This window comes from Phaethon aethereus (assembly GCF_964289735.1).
Source record: "Phaethon aethereus genome assembly, chromosome: W".
Classification (NCBI taxonomy): Eukaryota; Metazoa; Chordata; class Aves; order Phaethontiformes; family Phaethontidae; genus Phaethon; species Phaethon aethereus.
The window spans coordinates 39,750,999-39,767,374 of NC_138581.1; the positions used below are offsets into that span (position 1 = coordinate 39,750,999).

Genomic DNA, 16,376 nt, shown 5'->3' on the forward strand with positions numbered 1-16,376 from the left:
TCAAAACCAAGTGATGTACAATGCAACAATTGCTCACCACCTGGTGATCGATAGCCCATCCCTGAGCAGCGATTTGCTCCCCCTGGCCAACTCCAGTTTTATATACTGAGCATGTTGTGATGTGGTAGGGAATATCCTTTTGGCCAGTCTGGATCAGCTGTCCTAGCTATGCCCCCTCCCAGCTTCTTGTGCACCTCCCTGCTGGCAGAGCAGGGGAAGCTGAAAAGTCCTTGACTGAAGTATAAGCACTACAGCTACTTAGCAACAACCAAAACGATCAGTGTATCAACATTATTCTCATCCCAAGTCCAAAACACAGCACTATACCAGGTATCAGGAAGAAAAACCAACTCTATCCCAGCTGAAACTAGGACACTGTGGATGGAGATAATGTCTGTTTAATAGGGAAAGCAAAAGCTGTGTGCTCAAGCAAAGCAAAATAAGGAATTCATTCACTACTTCCCATCAGCAGGCAGATGTTTAGCCATTTCCTGGAAAGCAGGGCCTCAGCACGTGTAGTGGTTGCTTGGGAAGACAAATGCCATAGCCATGAATGTCTCTGCTTCCTCCTTATTTCCACGAGATTTTATTGCTGAGCATGATGTCATACGGTATGGAATATTCCTTCGATCAGTTTAGGTCAGCTGTCCTGGCTATGTCCCCTCTCAGCCTCTTGCCCACCCCCAGCCTACTGGCCTTTGAGCCAGGTGGGGGATTTGGAGAGAAAGCCTTGATGCTGTGCAAGCACTGTTCAGCGGTAGCCAAAACATTGGTGTGTTATCAACATGGTTCTAGCCACAAATGCAAAGCACAGCACTATATAGGCTGCTATGAGGAAAGTTAGTTCCATCCCAGCCAGATCCAGCACATCCATCTAAAACTGTCTTCTGTGGTGAAGACAAACAAAAAAGTCAGTGGATGGTACTGCACACCCTACTTAAGCAAGCAGCCCTTGGTTGCGCCACCATTCCCACTGAACTCAGTACGACTTAGAATAGGATTTGCAGGAGGAAGCTAAGGAAGTCTGAACTCTCTTCTTTTCCAGAGTGTAGGCCTTTCATTTCTTGACAGACCCTCAGTGTCTCTTGTGATATAATCAGGTATTTCTTCATTCTATCTTGGATGTATACCTAAATTCAAAATTTATTAACTTGCAAAAGCCTATGATACAAGGACGAGCCTATCACTGTAACTAAACTACTGCCTTTCCTGTCTTATCACTACTATCCAAAAGTAACTTGGAATTTATTATTTAAATTCTGATGTCTTGGACAGGAATACTATTACAAGTAAGATTGTGTGAACTATTTCCCATAGCATCTCTGAAGTACATGGGACTTTGAGTAGAAGATAAAAGATGGTGTTATCCCAAAGCTCACAAGCCAAAAGCTGTTTGTCTGGAGGGCAGGTGGAGGATATGAAATATGAAGTGACCTTACCTTAGTCTTATAATACTTAGGTAGTATTATGAGAATAGGACAGGTAAACTCTGATCAAGTTTGGTAGTAGCAGGATGGATTACAAGTGTGGTCTTTCTGCACAACAGTCTTGAGTATTGAGGTGGCATGGGCAAGTCTTGCAGGCTTCCCCTGAAGGCTTTCCGAGCATAGAAAAAGGCCCAGACATAGGCAAGATGTGCACAAGACCAGAGCCCTGGAAGTAAGAGCAGATATGCAGAGGATTAGCTTGAAAATGCAAAGACTTCTTTAAATAGGTAGTTTTAGAGGTTTGATATGGCCAGTAATATGTAGGTTTACTGTTAGCCTCAAAAATGAGGAGGGAGGCGGAACTTAACAGAGGAGGATGTGCAGACAAGAGGACCTCCAGGGAAAATAAAGATAGACATATGAGAGTAAATAAGCAATCATCTCAGCCAGAAGGCCTGGGCAGGGAGCATTGAGCAAAGGACAAGATACCAAAAGAAAGGAAAAGAATGTCAGGAGAAACTAAATTAAAGAATTTACACTTGTTATGATGATGTGAATGCAAGCCAGTTAAAGGGCATATTGCAGCTCATAGCAGATCTTCCTGGTTAGAAAAGAGGGATAAAGAAGGTACCATGATGTTAGTTTGTGATATGCCTCTTACAGGACCTTTAGAAGTTAACTCACCTGGGGGGGGTGGAGGGGTGGTGTGTGTAAATTCCAGACACTTCCCAAAATTTAGTGCCACAATTTGGTGGGAAGTTCATGTCTACATCAGGTACTCTTAATTAAGGTTAGATGCATAAAAAAATCCTGTTGTATGAAAAGTTTTCCCTCTAACTAGGTTTTATAGTCAACTGCCATCTTGCGAATCAGGTCCAAACAATACAAAGTTTGTAACATCAGGCAGTTGATACACCCTTAAACTCTTCTGACATTTTGCTCCAATTGATAGTCAGTAGTAGTAGGTTGTGGGCAGAAGCATGGATCCATAGATGGCCATTCTACAAGGTGAATCTGAGAAGCATTTCTGGTAGAAGGGAAAGACACACACAGCAACTGATTAGTGCTGCAATATAGGTATCATAGCATTGATTCAGGTGCCATATCAGTTTAGTTTGGTTGTTTAGTCTGGAGAAAAAGAGTCTCAGGGGAGACCTTATCACTCTCTACAACTACCTGAAAGGAGGTTGTAGCGAGGTGGGTGTCAGTCTCTTCTCCCAAGTAACAAGTGATAGGATGAGAGGAAACAGCCTCAAGTTGCACCAGAGGAAGTTTAGATTGGATATTAGGAAAAATGTCTTCACCAAAAGGGTTGTCAAGCACTGGAACGGGCTGCCCAGGGAAGTGGTTGAGTCACCATCCCTGGAGGTATTTAAAAGACATGAAGACATGTAGACGTGGTGCTTAGGGACATAGTTTAGTGGTGGACTTGGCAGTGTTAGGTTAACCATTGGACTAGATGATCTTAAGGGTCTTTTCCAACCTAAATGATTCTATGATTCTATGACTGTACTGCTTTGTTATTTGTATTCTAGATTATCACTAGATTGACAGACTGTACTCATACAGATATGTTGGCAGTCCTCTGCTTGAGCTTTTTTGAGTCTTTTATGTGAGCATAATCTGAAATCTATGCAATGCAATGACATGTTGCCAGTTCCTTTACAGTAAGACTGAAGAGCAGAAAGTGGAGCCAGCAGGAAATTTTTGTTAAACCCAGAACTTTGCCTGCAACCCCTGTTCTCAAGGATTTATAAAAACCTGCAAATTCCTATGGTTCTAATAGGCATATTTCCAGGTATTGGAGAAATATGATAATATTGACTGGAAGCCTTGCTAGCTGAGCAAGGTAGGCAAAAATCATAAAGATTAAGTCCAGTGTTGCCCAACTCAGTTGTGGTTTTTTTTCTGGTTCAAAAAATGAAGTTAAGTGAGTGTATGTTTCACAGTGGGGAAAACACCCCAGAAAAGCTTCAGTCCTACACATGAGCAGGCATTGCCTATAAGGATGTCACTCCTGTTGCCAGGTGAATGTATTGAAAATGCAGCTCTATTGAGTTCCTGCATGCTGTTGTGTTATGATATTGAAGACCATGTGGTAGGCATCACCTGTGCTTTTTTTAAGTTTGTGTCTCTTGCACTCCTTGGTGTTAGGAACCATGTGGGAATGATCATTCCATTCATTGCAGTGCTGTTCTGTACCATGCTGTTATTCATTGCCTCACTGCCTCACCTGCAGCCAGAAAAGCGGGAAAAAGCCAAGTTAAGATTAAAAGGCCAAAGTCTGGGGTAGTGATGGTAAAGCACACTTCAAACGTTTATTTGTTGTAATGTAGGTTATTATCTAGATATAAGCTATGGTGATTGTGAATAGCATGAGAGACACTCTATACATACCTTAAACTTGGAGGAAGAGTCTGTTGAAATATTGACTAATGAATTAATATTAAAATAATCAAAATTATATTATCCTTCTGAATACACATAAAATCAATACCAGTAATGTACCTCAGTTTCGTCAAAGATGGACAGAAGGCATTAAGTACAGCAACCATATGTGTTTCTGGCCACAAGTGTTAAGCTTGTCTATACATGGGCAACTTGATAACTACCACTTAACCTCCTGCACACACATCTTCAGAGAACAGAGGAGTACACTGCAGTGAGGATAATGCTTGCTCTAAGCAAGCTGAACTTAGCCATTGTCCACCTGGTTGTGGCAGTCCCTACAGGAATGTTGATTGTGGTTACTTTCAGCTAGCCCCCACAGTTGCTTGCAACACTGATATCTGCGGAGCCAGGTCACCAAGTGGAATCCAAAGAAAGGTCTTCCTTTGCAACCCCAATGCATAAGGACAGCCAAGCACCTCAAAGAGGGAGCCCCAGCTGTCATAGAATCATAGAATCATAGGGTTGGAAAGGACCTTTAAATGTCATATAGTCCAACCCCCCTGCAGTAAGCGGAGACATCTTCAACTAGATCAGGTTGCTCAGAGCCCCATCCAACCTGACCTTGAATGTTTCCAGGGATGGGGCATCTACCCACTTCTCTGGGCAACCTGTTCCAGTATTTTACCACCCTCATTGTGAAAAAATTTCTTCCTTATAACTAGTCTAAATCTGCCCTCTTTTAGTTTAAGACCATTACCCCTTGTCCTATCACGACAGGCCCTGCTAAAAAGTCTGTCCCCATCTTTCTTATAAGCCCCCTTTAAGTAATGGAAGGCTGCAAGAAGGTCTCCCCAGAACCATCTCTTGTCCAGGCTGAACAACCCCAACTCTCTCAGCCTGACCTCATAGGAGAGGTGTTCCATCCCTCTGACCATCTTTGTGGCCCTCCTCTGGACCTGCTCCAACAGGTCCATGTCTTTCCTGTGCTGAGGGCTCCAGAGCTGGACGCAGTATTCCCGGTGGGGTCTCACCAGAGCGGAGCAGAGGGGCAGAATCCCCTCCCTCGATGTGCTGGACATGCTTTTTCTGATGCAGCCTAGGATATGGTTAGCCTTCTGGGCTGTGAGCGCACATCGCCGACTCATGTCCAGCTTTTCATCCAAGTCCTTCTCGGCAGGGCTGCTCTTGATCCATTCATCCCCCAGCCTGTATTGATACCGGGGGTTGCCCCGACCCAGGTGCAGGACCCTGCACTTGGCCTTGTTGAACCCCATGAGGTTCACACGGGCCCATTCCTCGAGCTTGTCCAGGTCCCTCTGGATGGCATCCCGTCCCTCAGGTCTGTCAACTGCACCACTCAGCTTGGTGTCATCTGCAAACTTGCTGAGGGTGCACTCGATCCCACTGTCTATGTCACTGATGAAGATATTAAACAGCACTCATCCCAATACAGACCCCTGAGGGACACCACTCGTCACTGATCTCCATCTGGACATTGAGCCATTGAGCACTACCCTCTGGGTGCGATCATCCCACCAATTCCTCATCCACCCAACAGTCCACCCATGAAATCCATATCTCTCCATTTTAGAGAAAAGGATGTTTTGGGGGACCACGTCAAAGGCCTTACAGAAGTCCAGATAGATGACAGCTGTGCGACACGATAGCTGTGCATAGAGCTGTCTGTGTTAGCATGTCGGTAGTTCAGTGCCTGACTACAGGCTGGAGAGAAAGATGGTCCTGTCTTTGCTCAGGATGCCTAGCTATGAACCTTCTTCTGCAGCAAAGTGCCTATGCCAAGTCATTCCTCTTAATGCTAGAGAGGAGGGAGGGGACACGTTCCATAATACCGTTATACCCAATAGCTCAGTAATTAGAAAATGCCATCAATAGCTGAAAGACCAGTTTTTAAGACCCTGGTCTGTGGAGTTTGGAAAGACACTCCTCTGATCGGAGAAAGTTTCTGCTCCTTACCCTGTCAAAGCTATTCCTCTTTAACTTCTCTCCCTTCTGAGGGGTACAGAGGGCCCAATATGTCGACTGGACCCAACCCACAGGGAAGTCTGCTGCCTCCCTGGGGCCTGGGTGAGAGATGTCACCAGGAAACTCCCTGGTCTGGTTCGGCCCACTGATTACTGCCCACTGTTGGTCATGGAGGTTGGCAACGATGAGGTTGCACTAAGAAGCCCAAAGGCAATTAAAAAGGACTTCAGAGCGCTGGGGCGACTGGTCGATGGAGTGGGAGCACAGGTAGTGCTTTCATCAATCCCTTCAGTGACAGGGAGGAACGCTGAAAGGAATAGGAAAGCACACTTGGTCAACACATGGCACAGAGGCTGGTGCCATCGGCAGAATTTCGGGGTTTTTGACCATGGGGCGGTTTACATGGTACCGGGCCTCCTGGCAGCAGATGGAGTTCAACTATCTCCAAGGGGCAAAAGGATTCTTGCTCATGAGCTGGCAGGCCTCACTGAGAGGGCTTTAAACTAGATTTGGAGGGGGAAGGGGATAAAACCAGGCTGACTAGAGATGAGACTAGGGGTGGCATGCCAAAGTTGGGGGTGAAATCGATAGCCCAGCTCAAATGCATCTACACCAATGCACGCAGCATGGGCACCAAACAGGAGGAGCTGGAAGCCATTGTGCAGCGGGACAGCTATGATGTAGTTGCCATCACAGAAACATGGTGGGATGCTTCTCATGACTGGAGTGCTGCAATGGATGGCTATAAGTTCTTCCAAAGGGGTAGGCAGGGAAGGAGAGGTGGTGGGGTGGCTCTGTATGTTAGGGAGAGTTTTGATTGTATAGGAATCAATGATTGTGATGACCAAGTAGAGTGCTTATGGGTAAGGATGAGGGGGAAGGTCAATGAGGCAGATATCCTGCTGGGAGTCTGTTACAGACCACCCATCCAGGACGAAGAGACAGATGAGACATTATATAAGCGACTGGCAGAAGTCTCACAATTGCTAGCCCTTGTTCTTGTGGGGGACTTCAACCTACCGGACATCTGCTGGAAGTATAACACGGCAGAGAGAAAACAGTCTAGGAGGTTCCTGGAATGTGTGGAGGATAACTTCCTGACACAGCTGGTGAGTGAGCCCACCAGGGGAGGTGCCTTGCTGGACCTGCTGTTTACAAACAGAGAAGGACTGATGAGAGATGTGGTGGTCGGAGGCCGTCTTGGGCTTAGCGACCATAACATGATAGAATTCTCAGTTCTTGGTGAAGTAAGGAGAGGGGTCAGCAAAACTGCTACCATGGACTTCCGGAGGGCAGACTTTGGCCTGTTCAGGTCACTGGTTGAGAGAGTCCCTTGGGAGACAGTCCTGAAGGGCAAAAGGGTCCAGGAAGGCTGGACAGCCTTTAAGAAGGAAATCTTAAAGGCGCAGGAGCAGGTGGTCCCCATGTGCCGTAAGAAGAGCTGGTGGGGAAGGTAACTGGCCTGGCTGAACAGGGAGATTTTGCTGGAACTCAGAGAAAAGAGGAGAGTTTAACATCTTTGGAAGAAGGGGCAGGCACAAAGAGTACAAGGATCTCATTAGGTCAAGCAGAGACAAAAATAGAAAGGCAAAAGCCCAGCTAGAGCTCCGTCTGGCCACAGTCGTAAAGGATAACAAAAATGCTTCTACAAATATATTAACAAAAAAAAGAGAGGCAAGGAGAAGAGTACTGAGAGAGCTGGCGGAGGAGCTTGCCAAGCCACTCTCCATCATTTATCAGCAGTCCTGGTTAACAGGGGAGGTCCCAGAAGACTGGAGGCTTGCCAATGTGACGCCCGTCTACAAGAAAGGCCGGAAGGAGGATCCTGGGAACTACAGGCCTGTTAGCTTGACCTCTGTACCGGGGAAGATTATGGAGTGGTTGGTCTTGAGAGTGCTCACAGGGCACCTGCAGGACAACCAAGGGATCAGGCCCAGCCAGCATGGGTTCATGAAAGGCAGGTCCTGCTTGACCAACCTGATCTCCTTTTATGACCAGGTGACCCGCCTAGTGGATGAGGGAAAGGCTGTGGACGTTGTCTACCTGGACTTTAGTAAAGCCTTTGACAGCGTCTCCCACAGCATTCTCCTGGAGAAACTGGCGGCTTGTGGCTTAGAAGGGTTTACTCTTCGCTGGGTGAGGAACTGGCTGGATGGCTGAGCCCAGAGAGTTGTGGTGAATGGCGTTAAATCCGGCTGGCAGCCGGTCACAAGCGGTGTTCCCCAGGGCTCGGTTCTGGGGCCGGTCTTATTCAATATCTTTACTGATGATCTGGATGAGGGAATTGAGTGCTCCCTCAGTAAGTTTGCAGATGACACCAAGTTGGGTGGGAGTGTTGATCTGCTGGAGGGTAGGAGGGCTCTGCAGAGGGATCTGGACAGGCTGGATCGATGTGTGGAGGCCAACTGTATGAGGTTTTTTAAGGCCAAGTGCCGGGTCCTGCACTTTGGCCACAACCACCCCATGCAACGCTACAGGCTTGGGGAGGAGTGGATGGAGAGCAGCCCAGCGGAAAGGGACCTGGGGGTGCTGGTTGACAGCCAACTGAACATGAGCCGGCAGTGTACCCAGGTGGCCAAGAAGGCCAACAGTGTCCTGGCCTGTATCAGAAATAGTGTGGCCAGCAGGAGTAGGGAAGTGATTGTGCCCCTGTACTCGGCACTGGTGAGGCCGCACCTTGAATCCTGTGTTCAGCTTTGGGCCCCTCACTACAAGAAGGTCATTGAGTCGCTCGAGTGTGTCCAAAGAAGGACAATGAAGCTGGTGAGGGGTCTGGAGAACAAGCCTTCTGAGGAGCGGCTGAGGGAACTGGGGTTGTTTAGTCTGGAGAAGAGGAGGCTGAGGGGAGACCTTATCGTGCTCTACAGCTACCTGAAAAGGGGTTGTGGCAGCGTGGGTGTTTGTCTCTTCTCCCAAGTAAATAGCGATAGAATGAGAGGAAATGGCCTCAAGTTGCGCCAGGGGAGGTTTAGATTGGATATTAGGAAAAATTTCTTCACTGAGAGGGTGGTCAGGCATTGGAACAGGCTGCCCAGGGAGGTGGTGGAGTTACCATCTCTGGAAGTGTTCAAAAAACATGTGGATGTGGCACTTCAGGACATGGTTTAGGGGGCATGGTGGTGTTGGGTTAATGGTTGGACTTGATGATCTTGAAGGTCCTTTCCAACCTAGTGATTCTGTGATTCTGTGAAGAAGCATTTAGTTATTTAGAAGGAACAGGAATCTAAACCCAGTGCTTCTCAGTACTAGGTAAGTGCCCTAAGCACCATGCTATGAGTTTGTTTCTCTCCATTGCTCAATTAATATTTAAATATTACTGCAAAATGAAAGAAATTCAAATGGAGAAAAGATGGAAACGGAGAGGAGGTAGAGACTTGCCCCAGAGTACCTGGGAGTCTATTGCTGAGGATATTCCTCTCAGCTATGAAAAGTGTGAATTTAACTCTCAGATGAGGTCTTTCATCTCCCAGGTAGCTTCCCTGACTGGTAGACATAAGGGAGTACAATCCCCCAAATAAAGCCTTTTCTAAGGCATACGGGGAGGGATGTAATCTAGTAGTGAAGCTACAAGTATGTTTGTTACATCCGACACTGTATCAGATGGGGGTAACAGCAAGACTGAGTCTCACGGGTTCAGGCATGAGCTAGGACTCCCAACAGTTCGGTAGAGCTGGGTTTGTTTTTTGTTTGCTTGTCTGGGTTTTTTTTAAAGAAACTCAAACACCTGCACATGTAAGCAGCTGTTGAGTGGTGGTTTTGAGGATGTCAGAGCAGTCTACTTGCATTTTTAACATCTTAATCAACCTGTGGTGTTAAGTCCTGAGTGCTGGATGGAATAAACTTATTGATGCAAATTATCCATCCGTTGCCTATCCTGTAATCACCTGACATTGATTAGGGGTCTGTTAAATCCGTTGCAAGACTAGCTGGTTGAGGTTTAAGTGTTCTAGAAGTCCTTGTTTTATACAAATAGTACATACCATCCTCACTGCTGATCGTGCTCTGTGCTGTTTCTCACCAGCATCTGTAGCTTTGGTTGCCATGTTTTAATGATCCAATTTTGGACTCTCAGAAGAGGAAAAAGGCTGCTAGCAATGCCTCCAGTCCACTGCTCAGAAGTGGTTGTACAGATGCCTGTGAGATTCATCTTCATCAGAATATCTTGGATTTTGAATGAGTGTCCACAGGAAACTGCTCATTCAGAGTGTGGGGGGAGGCAAGGACACTGGAAGACAAAAGTAAGAGAGACCTGAGATAACAGCTATTCTGAGGCAGGGAAGAAAGCCTGTCCATCTTTTTTCCTGCGATAAGCTGGACCATGTTCTTTGCATTCATCCTTCTACAGAACCTGTGATACTTTGTGAGACACTGAGAAACACAGGAGTGGTGGCTGAGTGAGTTCACAGGAAGAAGAAAAGAAAAAATTATTATTGCAGTCATGTCAAAGATTGTAGTTCAGGACCAGATCTTTTCAGGATACCAAGATTTCTTTGGAAAGTTTGAGTTCCAGCAGCCACAGAGCTTCAGAAGGATCTTGGAAGTCAAAGACAAGAAGGTATGCTAGATTCTCCTATTTGAACCACGCAGAGTTGAATCTGTGTGTTGAAGCTGTGCGAATGTTTTCTCTCTTTTTTTCTTTTCTTCTTTTTTTTTTGGTTTTCCTCCCCTTCCCCCCTCTGGCTTCATGCAAACAGTCCTGTTTTCCTAAGTAGTTTTGCTCTTATCTGATGGCAAAAGATTTCCTTATTTCAGCTTTCCATAGTTGTGTGCTTTTCCATCTGCCTCTTTCCCATCAGCTCCCTCAAATCCCTGATAGGAAGGGGTCAGCCCTGCTGTAGTTCTGTACCTCTGGATTTTAGGGCAGGTGCTGCAGGCAGAGATGGAAGTCCCTGCAGCAGTAGATAATGGCTACAGCTATGCCATGTCACATGGCTAGACACAGAATGGGAATTGAGTACAGACACTGCATCCCATAAGTCAAACTCAGAACCATTCTTCAGTTTTGATACTTAATATAGTTTCTATTATGCATCCTAGGCAGCACAGTCCTACCATGTACCTGATGGTATCTTGTTTTGTACATGTCAGTCAAGGGTGTCTAATTTGCTGCCCATTCATGTAGCTGCAACCACAGTCTATTTTACTTCCTAGTTAATGTGTGAAGCAGTATCATTAGCATTATTTGATAATAAACTGCATTAGCATTAGCTAACATAGATCCCAGACTCTGGACTCATGGCTGTGTCCAACTTCACTACTGTCAGCCAGAAGAACAAAGCAAGTTTAACAAACAGCTCATGTTGTCCAGACTTCCATCCACAACGACAGCAATTTCTGAAAGTCTGTAAAGTCAGTGCTCAAACAATTCCAGTAATTCACTTAAAATTAAGTTAATACACAGTGAAATTAAAATTAAGTTTGCACCACAGAAGCTCAATTTGCTCCAGTCCTAGTGCATGTCCTTTTATAAGCCTTTAATAGCCTAAGTGTGTGATTATGAATTTTGTCTTCAGCTTTTTCAAACACCACTTTCTCATTTTCCCTCTGGAAAAATAAGACAGTCCAGAACTTCTTTATCACTTGTTTGTCTAAATCTTTGTTAAAGCCACTGAACTGCAGCTCTTAACCTCAGTCATCCACATCTAAAACAGCATCTTGTAGTGAGAAGACAAATAAATAATGAATCAGGATATTGGGTATAATACTTGTACTATTAATGAATCTACTAATGCAGACTTTATATTCTTTTTTCTTTTCTCTCCCCTCTCCCCCAACCCCTGCACAAGACCACAATGTGGAAAATCTGGAATGTTTCAGGGCAGGACCAAAAAAAGCTAAATAATTGACCTCCCTAGTCAGAGAAAAACAGAAAGTTACTTGCCTCAACTCACAAAAAGCAGCTTAGATACAGAGTTTAAACTTGCAGAGAAATTAAAAACTCTCCATTTGAGGGAGAGCACGTGAGAAGAAACAGGGAGAAAAGATCAACTGGAGCAAGAGAACAGAGATCAAAAGGATCCACAATGGCTTTATATCCATATGGGATCTGATGCAGAAGTGCAAGTTCTTTAGACTTCAAAAAAGATCTATGGAGAACCGATGTTAGCTTGTGCTCTTATGTCCACCACTATGTCCCTGGTGACAAACAGGACAAAGAATGGGAATTCTGCAGACACCTATTCCAACAACCTTTAAATGAATTTGTTTGTTTGTTACTTCTGCAAGCTGCCCTGGATATGTCTTTTGAATAAAGTTTTATCTCTTGTTCAGATTCTATTGCATATAGTTTTAAAGTTATTGTTGATACATCAGTGGCCATTCCTCCATCACTTGGTTGAAATCCAAGCTAAGGCATATTTTAAAACATAAGTAGCATACTGACAACAAAGGAAATAGTACATAATGCCACTTCATTTTAAGGGTTTATTCTGCTTATTTCAAGCCTTAGCAGGGGAAAAACATGCAGAGGAGGGAAATGTCTGACTAGATCACAGAAATCAGTAGCACCTTGTTATCCAGCCTAGATACCTGATCTCTCTCTAATAGAATTAGGCATTTCTGCAGGCTGAAGAGCTGTCCTGAGGTAGATTATAAGAAATGTTGCTTCTGGGGAAGGGGCAGGATGCCTGAACTTTTACCACTGCTCTGGAGTGTAGATAGCTAATACTAGATGCCTCCACACACGCAAGTTTTATAGCACTTCTCCCACAGTCCCTGGGGGATCTAGAAAGCTTTTCTGCACCTCCTGCTGATGCCTGCTTCAAGAAGCTGTGACAGAAACCATGAGACAGTAGGAGAGCAGTACAAGTGAAATGCTTGACTCAAATGTCATGTGCAGACATCAAACAGAACAAAGCCAGAAGTGACCAGTTAGCACGGTGCCATCACACAAGTGCTCTGTATGGTTGTGTGCACCTCCCAGTATTGCCCTGGGTTGTAGCTGTGATCATGGCCTTCATGTGTATATGAGCAAACATACAGTTTTAATTTGTTCTATACGGGCAGTGCTTATTTCAAAAGGCTTCCAAACACATTTAAAAACATACATCAGGAAGTCAAGAAATCTGTAAAAAATGACCCACAGGTCAGAATGGCTTGCAATGATGTTTCCACCCTGCTCTGGGTTAATGCACCAGGCTAAACTGGCATTTTTCTATTTCTGCTTCCTTCTTCCTTGACCAAGAGCTAGTCTTGCTGTGAGATGAGGAAAGAAATTGCACAGGAAGCAGGCTATGCTGTGGCTGACCTAAGAAGCTGCCTTAATATGCAAACTCTTACTCATCTATCTAAAACTACCAAATGCTGCTCATTTTGGGACAGAGTAGTCTGCCTGTCAAAGAATACTATATAATTAGAAGCCTAAACTATTAAAATTACTACATTACTTATGAGAATTTCACTAGGGCTTTAAGGGCCCATTGTGTGGCTAAATCTCAACTTATTTAGTCCATCATCTTCCTCCTTGACATTACATCTTCTGGATGCTATCAGTCATTTTCCCCTCACTCCTCTTCCCCCATTCTTCTCTCTAAAGCTTTGCAATGCTTTCCATTACCTGTTGTCATCCTGGCTTCTGGGCTATTAATTCCTCAAGTCTTTAGCCTGGTCTTTCATCTCTGCTGCTGTGTCTGAGGAGTTATTCCAAGGCACACTTGCTTGTAAATGACTCCTTGTTTTTGTGATCTGTAAATGTAAAGTGAGCTTGTGTGTTGTGTCAGACTTCACAGTATCAAGAAATACTGGAGTTCTTTAATTTCTTTCCAACTCTTCCAAGTTGGAAACACTCCTGAGATAGCTGTCACATAGCCGTTATTTATATTCCCTTCGGGAGACTCTTAAGAAAGAGAATTAAGACATCAAAATGTATTGGCACATGATGTCTGTGACTGAAAGCTTTCATGCGAACTTAAAAGTTTTCATTTCCTTCTGTGTCATATAACTGAGTCGGCGTACTGACCTGAGCATAATGCATATGGTATGGAATAAGGGGTGTAGATTGTACCGGGTCTGGCTGGGATGGAGTTAACTGCCCTCATAGCAGCCCATATAGTGCTGTGCCTTGCATTTGTGGCTAGAACCATGTTGATAACACACCAGTGTTTTGGCTACTGCTGAGCAATGCCTGCACAGCATCAAGGCTGTCTCTCCAAACCACCCTCCAAAGGCCAGTAGGCTGGGGGTGGGCAAGAGGATGGGAGGGGACATAGCCAGGACAGCTTACCTAAACTGACCAAAGGAATATTCCATACCATATGACATCATGCTCAGCAGTAAAACCTGAAGGAAAGGAAGAGGAGGGACATTCGTGGCTAAGGCGTTTGTCTTCCGAAGCAACTGCTACATGTACTGAGGCCCTACTTCCCAGGAGGTGGCTGGACATCTGCCTGCTGATGGGAGGCATCTGCCTCTTTTTGCCTTTGCTTTTCTCATTAAACTACCTTTATCTCAACCCATGAGCTTGTCCATCTTATTTTCTCCCCCTGTCCTGTTGAGGAGGGAGAGTGAGAGAGTGACTGGGTGGGGGTCTGGCAGCCAGCCAAGGTCAACCCACCACAGTCAGCTTTGCAGACTAGGAAGAATTGGGTCTGTGACTGTATACAAGGCCCGTGCAACATGCAGAGGTGAACTGCAGGGATTTGGGATGTTAGGGAAATTATAGTGAGTACTGTTCACTCCTCCCATCCTTGTTTTTAAAACAAAGGTGCAGTGTATTTTAGATTAAGGTGTTTGGTTTTGTTCTTTGCCATTATAGCAAACATTCGTATTGATAAGAGCTGAGAATAATGAGATAATTTTCTTGCCCTCAAATCAACCATCTAAGAGATTGAGGGGAGTTCTTTATTTTGTGGAGCAGCTTGGATTTCTGGGAGAAAGGGAAAGGAAAAGAAGGGAAATATAGGCCTTCTCTCTACAGCTGCAGCATTTTTGCTGTACATATTTGTAGCCCTGGGGCTGCACAGCTCTCCCAATCCCCTCCCCACTCAATTCTTCCTAGACTGGAATTACTTGTCCTAGGTGAGATTTTTTTTTTCTTTTTTCCTAATAGTTACAGATTACTTTATTCAGCAAAATGGAAGTGTTAGAATAATAGTGGTGTTCCTTTCTCAAACCTCTGTAGTGAGCACAACATAAAAAATGTGCAGGAATAGGCAGAGCTCATCTGTTGTTATGAAAGCATTCAGAGTCATGTAAGGTTCTGTACTAGAGTGTGAGTTTCACGTGGTTAGAGGGGGTTTTGACTTCTGCTAGAGGTGAGACTGAAACCTTATGAAGTGATCAACAGCTCTGCAGATGCTGACACCATGGCAAGAAATAAAGGCAGCTTTTCCCCTCAGCAGCATATTCCCCAGCTTCTCAGCCGTCCTGCTGCAGCAAAGTTTGTATGTGCTGGTGTTTATATCCCTCCCCTAAATTTCTTGTCATCCTTTCCTCCTGCAGGCGAGCGACCATTCCCCTGCACATGGCCTGGCTGCCCTAAAAAGTTCTCTCGCTCCGATGAGCTCACCCGGCACTACCGAACCCATACAGGTGAAAAACAGTTTCGGTGCCCTCTCTGTGAGAAGCGGTTCATGCGGAGTGACCACCTGACAAAGCATGCCCAGCGCCACACCGAGTTTCACCCCAGCATGATCAAGCGATCCAAAAAGTCCAGCTCTTTGTGAAGGCAGAGCTGGCCTGGGGAGGGGAGCGGGGGAAGCAAGCTGCGGCAAGGACATGGTGAACAGTGCAAGAGCAGTCCGCTGCCATGCTGTTCAGTCTCTACTCATGGTTTGAAAGCACATGTAGCCAAAGTTTAAAAAATAAATACTCTGTGCCCCCCTCCCCACCCTTTACTAGGAACAACAGTCTTAAGCAAGTGAATTGCAGAGTGAATGAGGGAAGGGATGGTGATTGGTCTAGGCAATGACTTTCTTTTGTAATTTAAAGCATTGACACTGGTGTATATAGGTCTGACTGGATGGTTTGGCCTGTGACACCACAGTAGCGTGATTCCAAGGTCTTTGTGATTGCTGTGTCATGAACATGTTTTGTTGAACAATGTAATGCTGCTTGTATTTAAAATTTATTGAGTAAAACCATGTTCTGAGTCAAGTAAAAACCCCATAGCACATTTTAAAAGTGGGTTTACTTCTATCTCAGAATGATCCTTCATTTAAAAGGCGGTTAAGAGAAACATTGCATTTGTTACTAATAGTGTTTGATTGATACACAAAAATAAGGTGAATTTATACTCAAAAAGATCCATTAAAGTAAATGTGTCTTTTCAAATTTTCCTTGTATTAACTATACTTTGGAATATAAGCTGCACTTTTTCCAGTAAAATTGTGTATAATTCAAGCAGATAGATACTTAAAGCAAAGAAAGTCACAACAGCTCAGTCATTTACTGACAGTATGTGTATTCAGCTCTATTATTTACTTACCGGGAAAAAATAGAAATCAGCCTGTGTAATGTGGCAGGTGTTTGAGGGCAGAAAAAGACATCTCAGTTAACCCTATACTTTCATTTGACAATACAGTACTGTACTATAGAAATGCCACTAACAGTGCTTTATTTTGCTGTGTTTTGTTTGAA

The 16,376-nt window shown here is 44.8% G+C and overlaps 1 protein-coding gene across 1 annotated transcript in view; it reads left to right on the forward strand.

Moving 5' to 3' along the window:
• The window catches only part of LOC309415219 (Krueppel-like factor 9), a gene marked incomplete at both ends in the record, with an annotated part of 28,170 nt that extends 12,707 nt beyond the window's left edge, over positions 1–15,463 (forward strand). The window contains one exon of the mRNA XM_082012670.1: positions 15,240–15,463. Within this exon, the coding sequence (XP_081868796.1) occupies positions 15,240–15,463 (224 nt within the window). The remainder of the gene's footprint in view (positions 1–15,239) is intronic.
• Between the last annotated feature and the right edge of the window lie 913 nt (positions 15,464–16,376).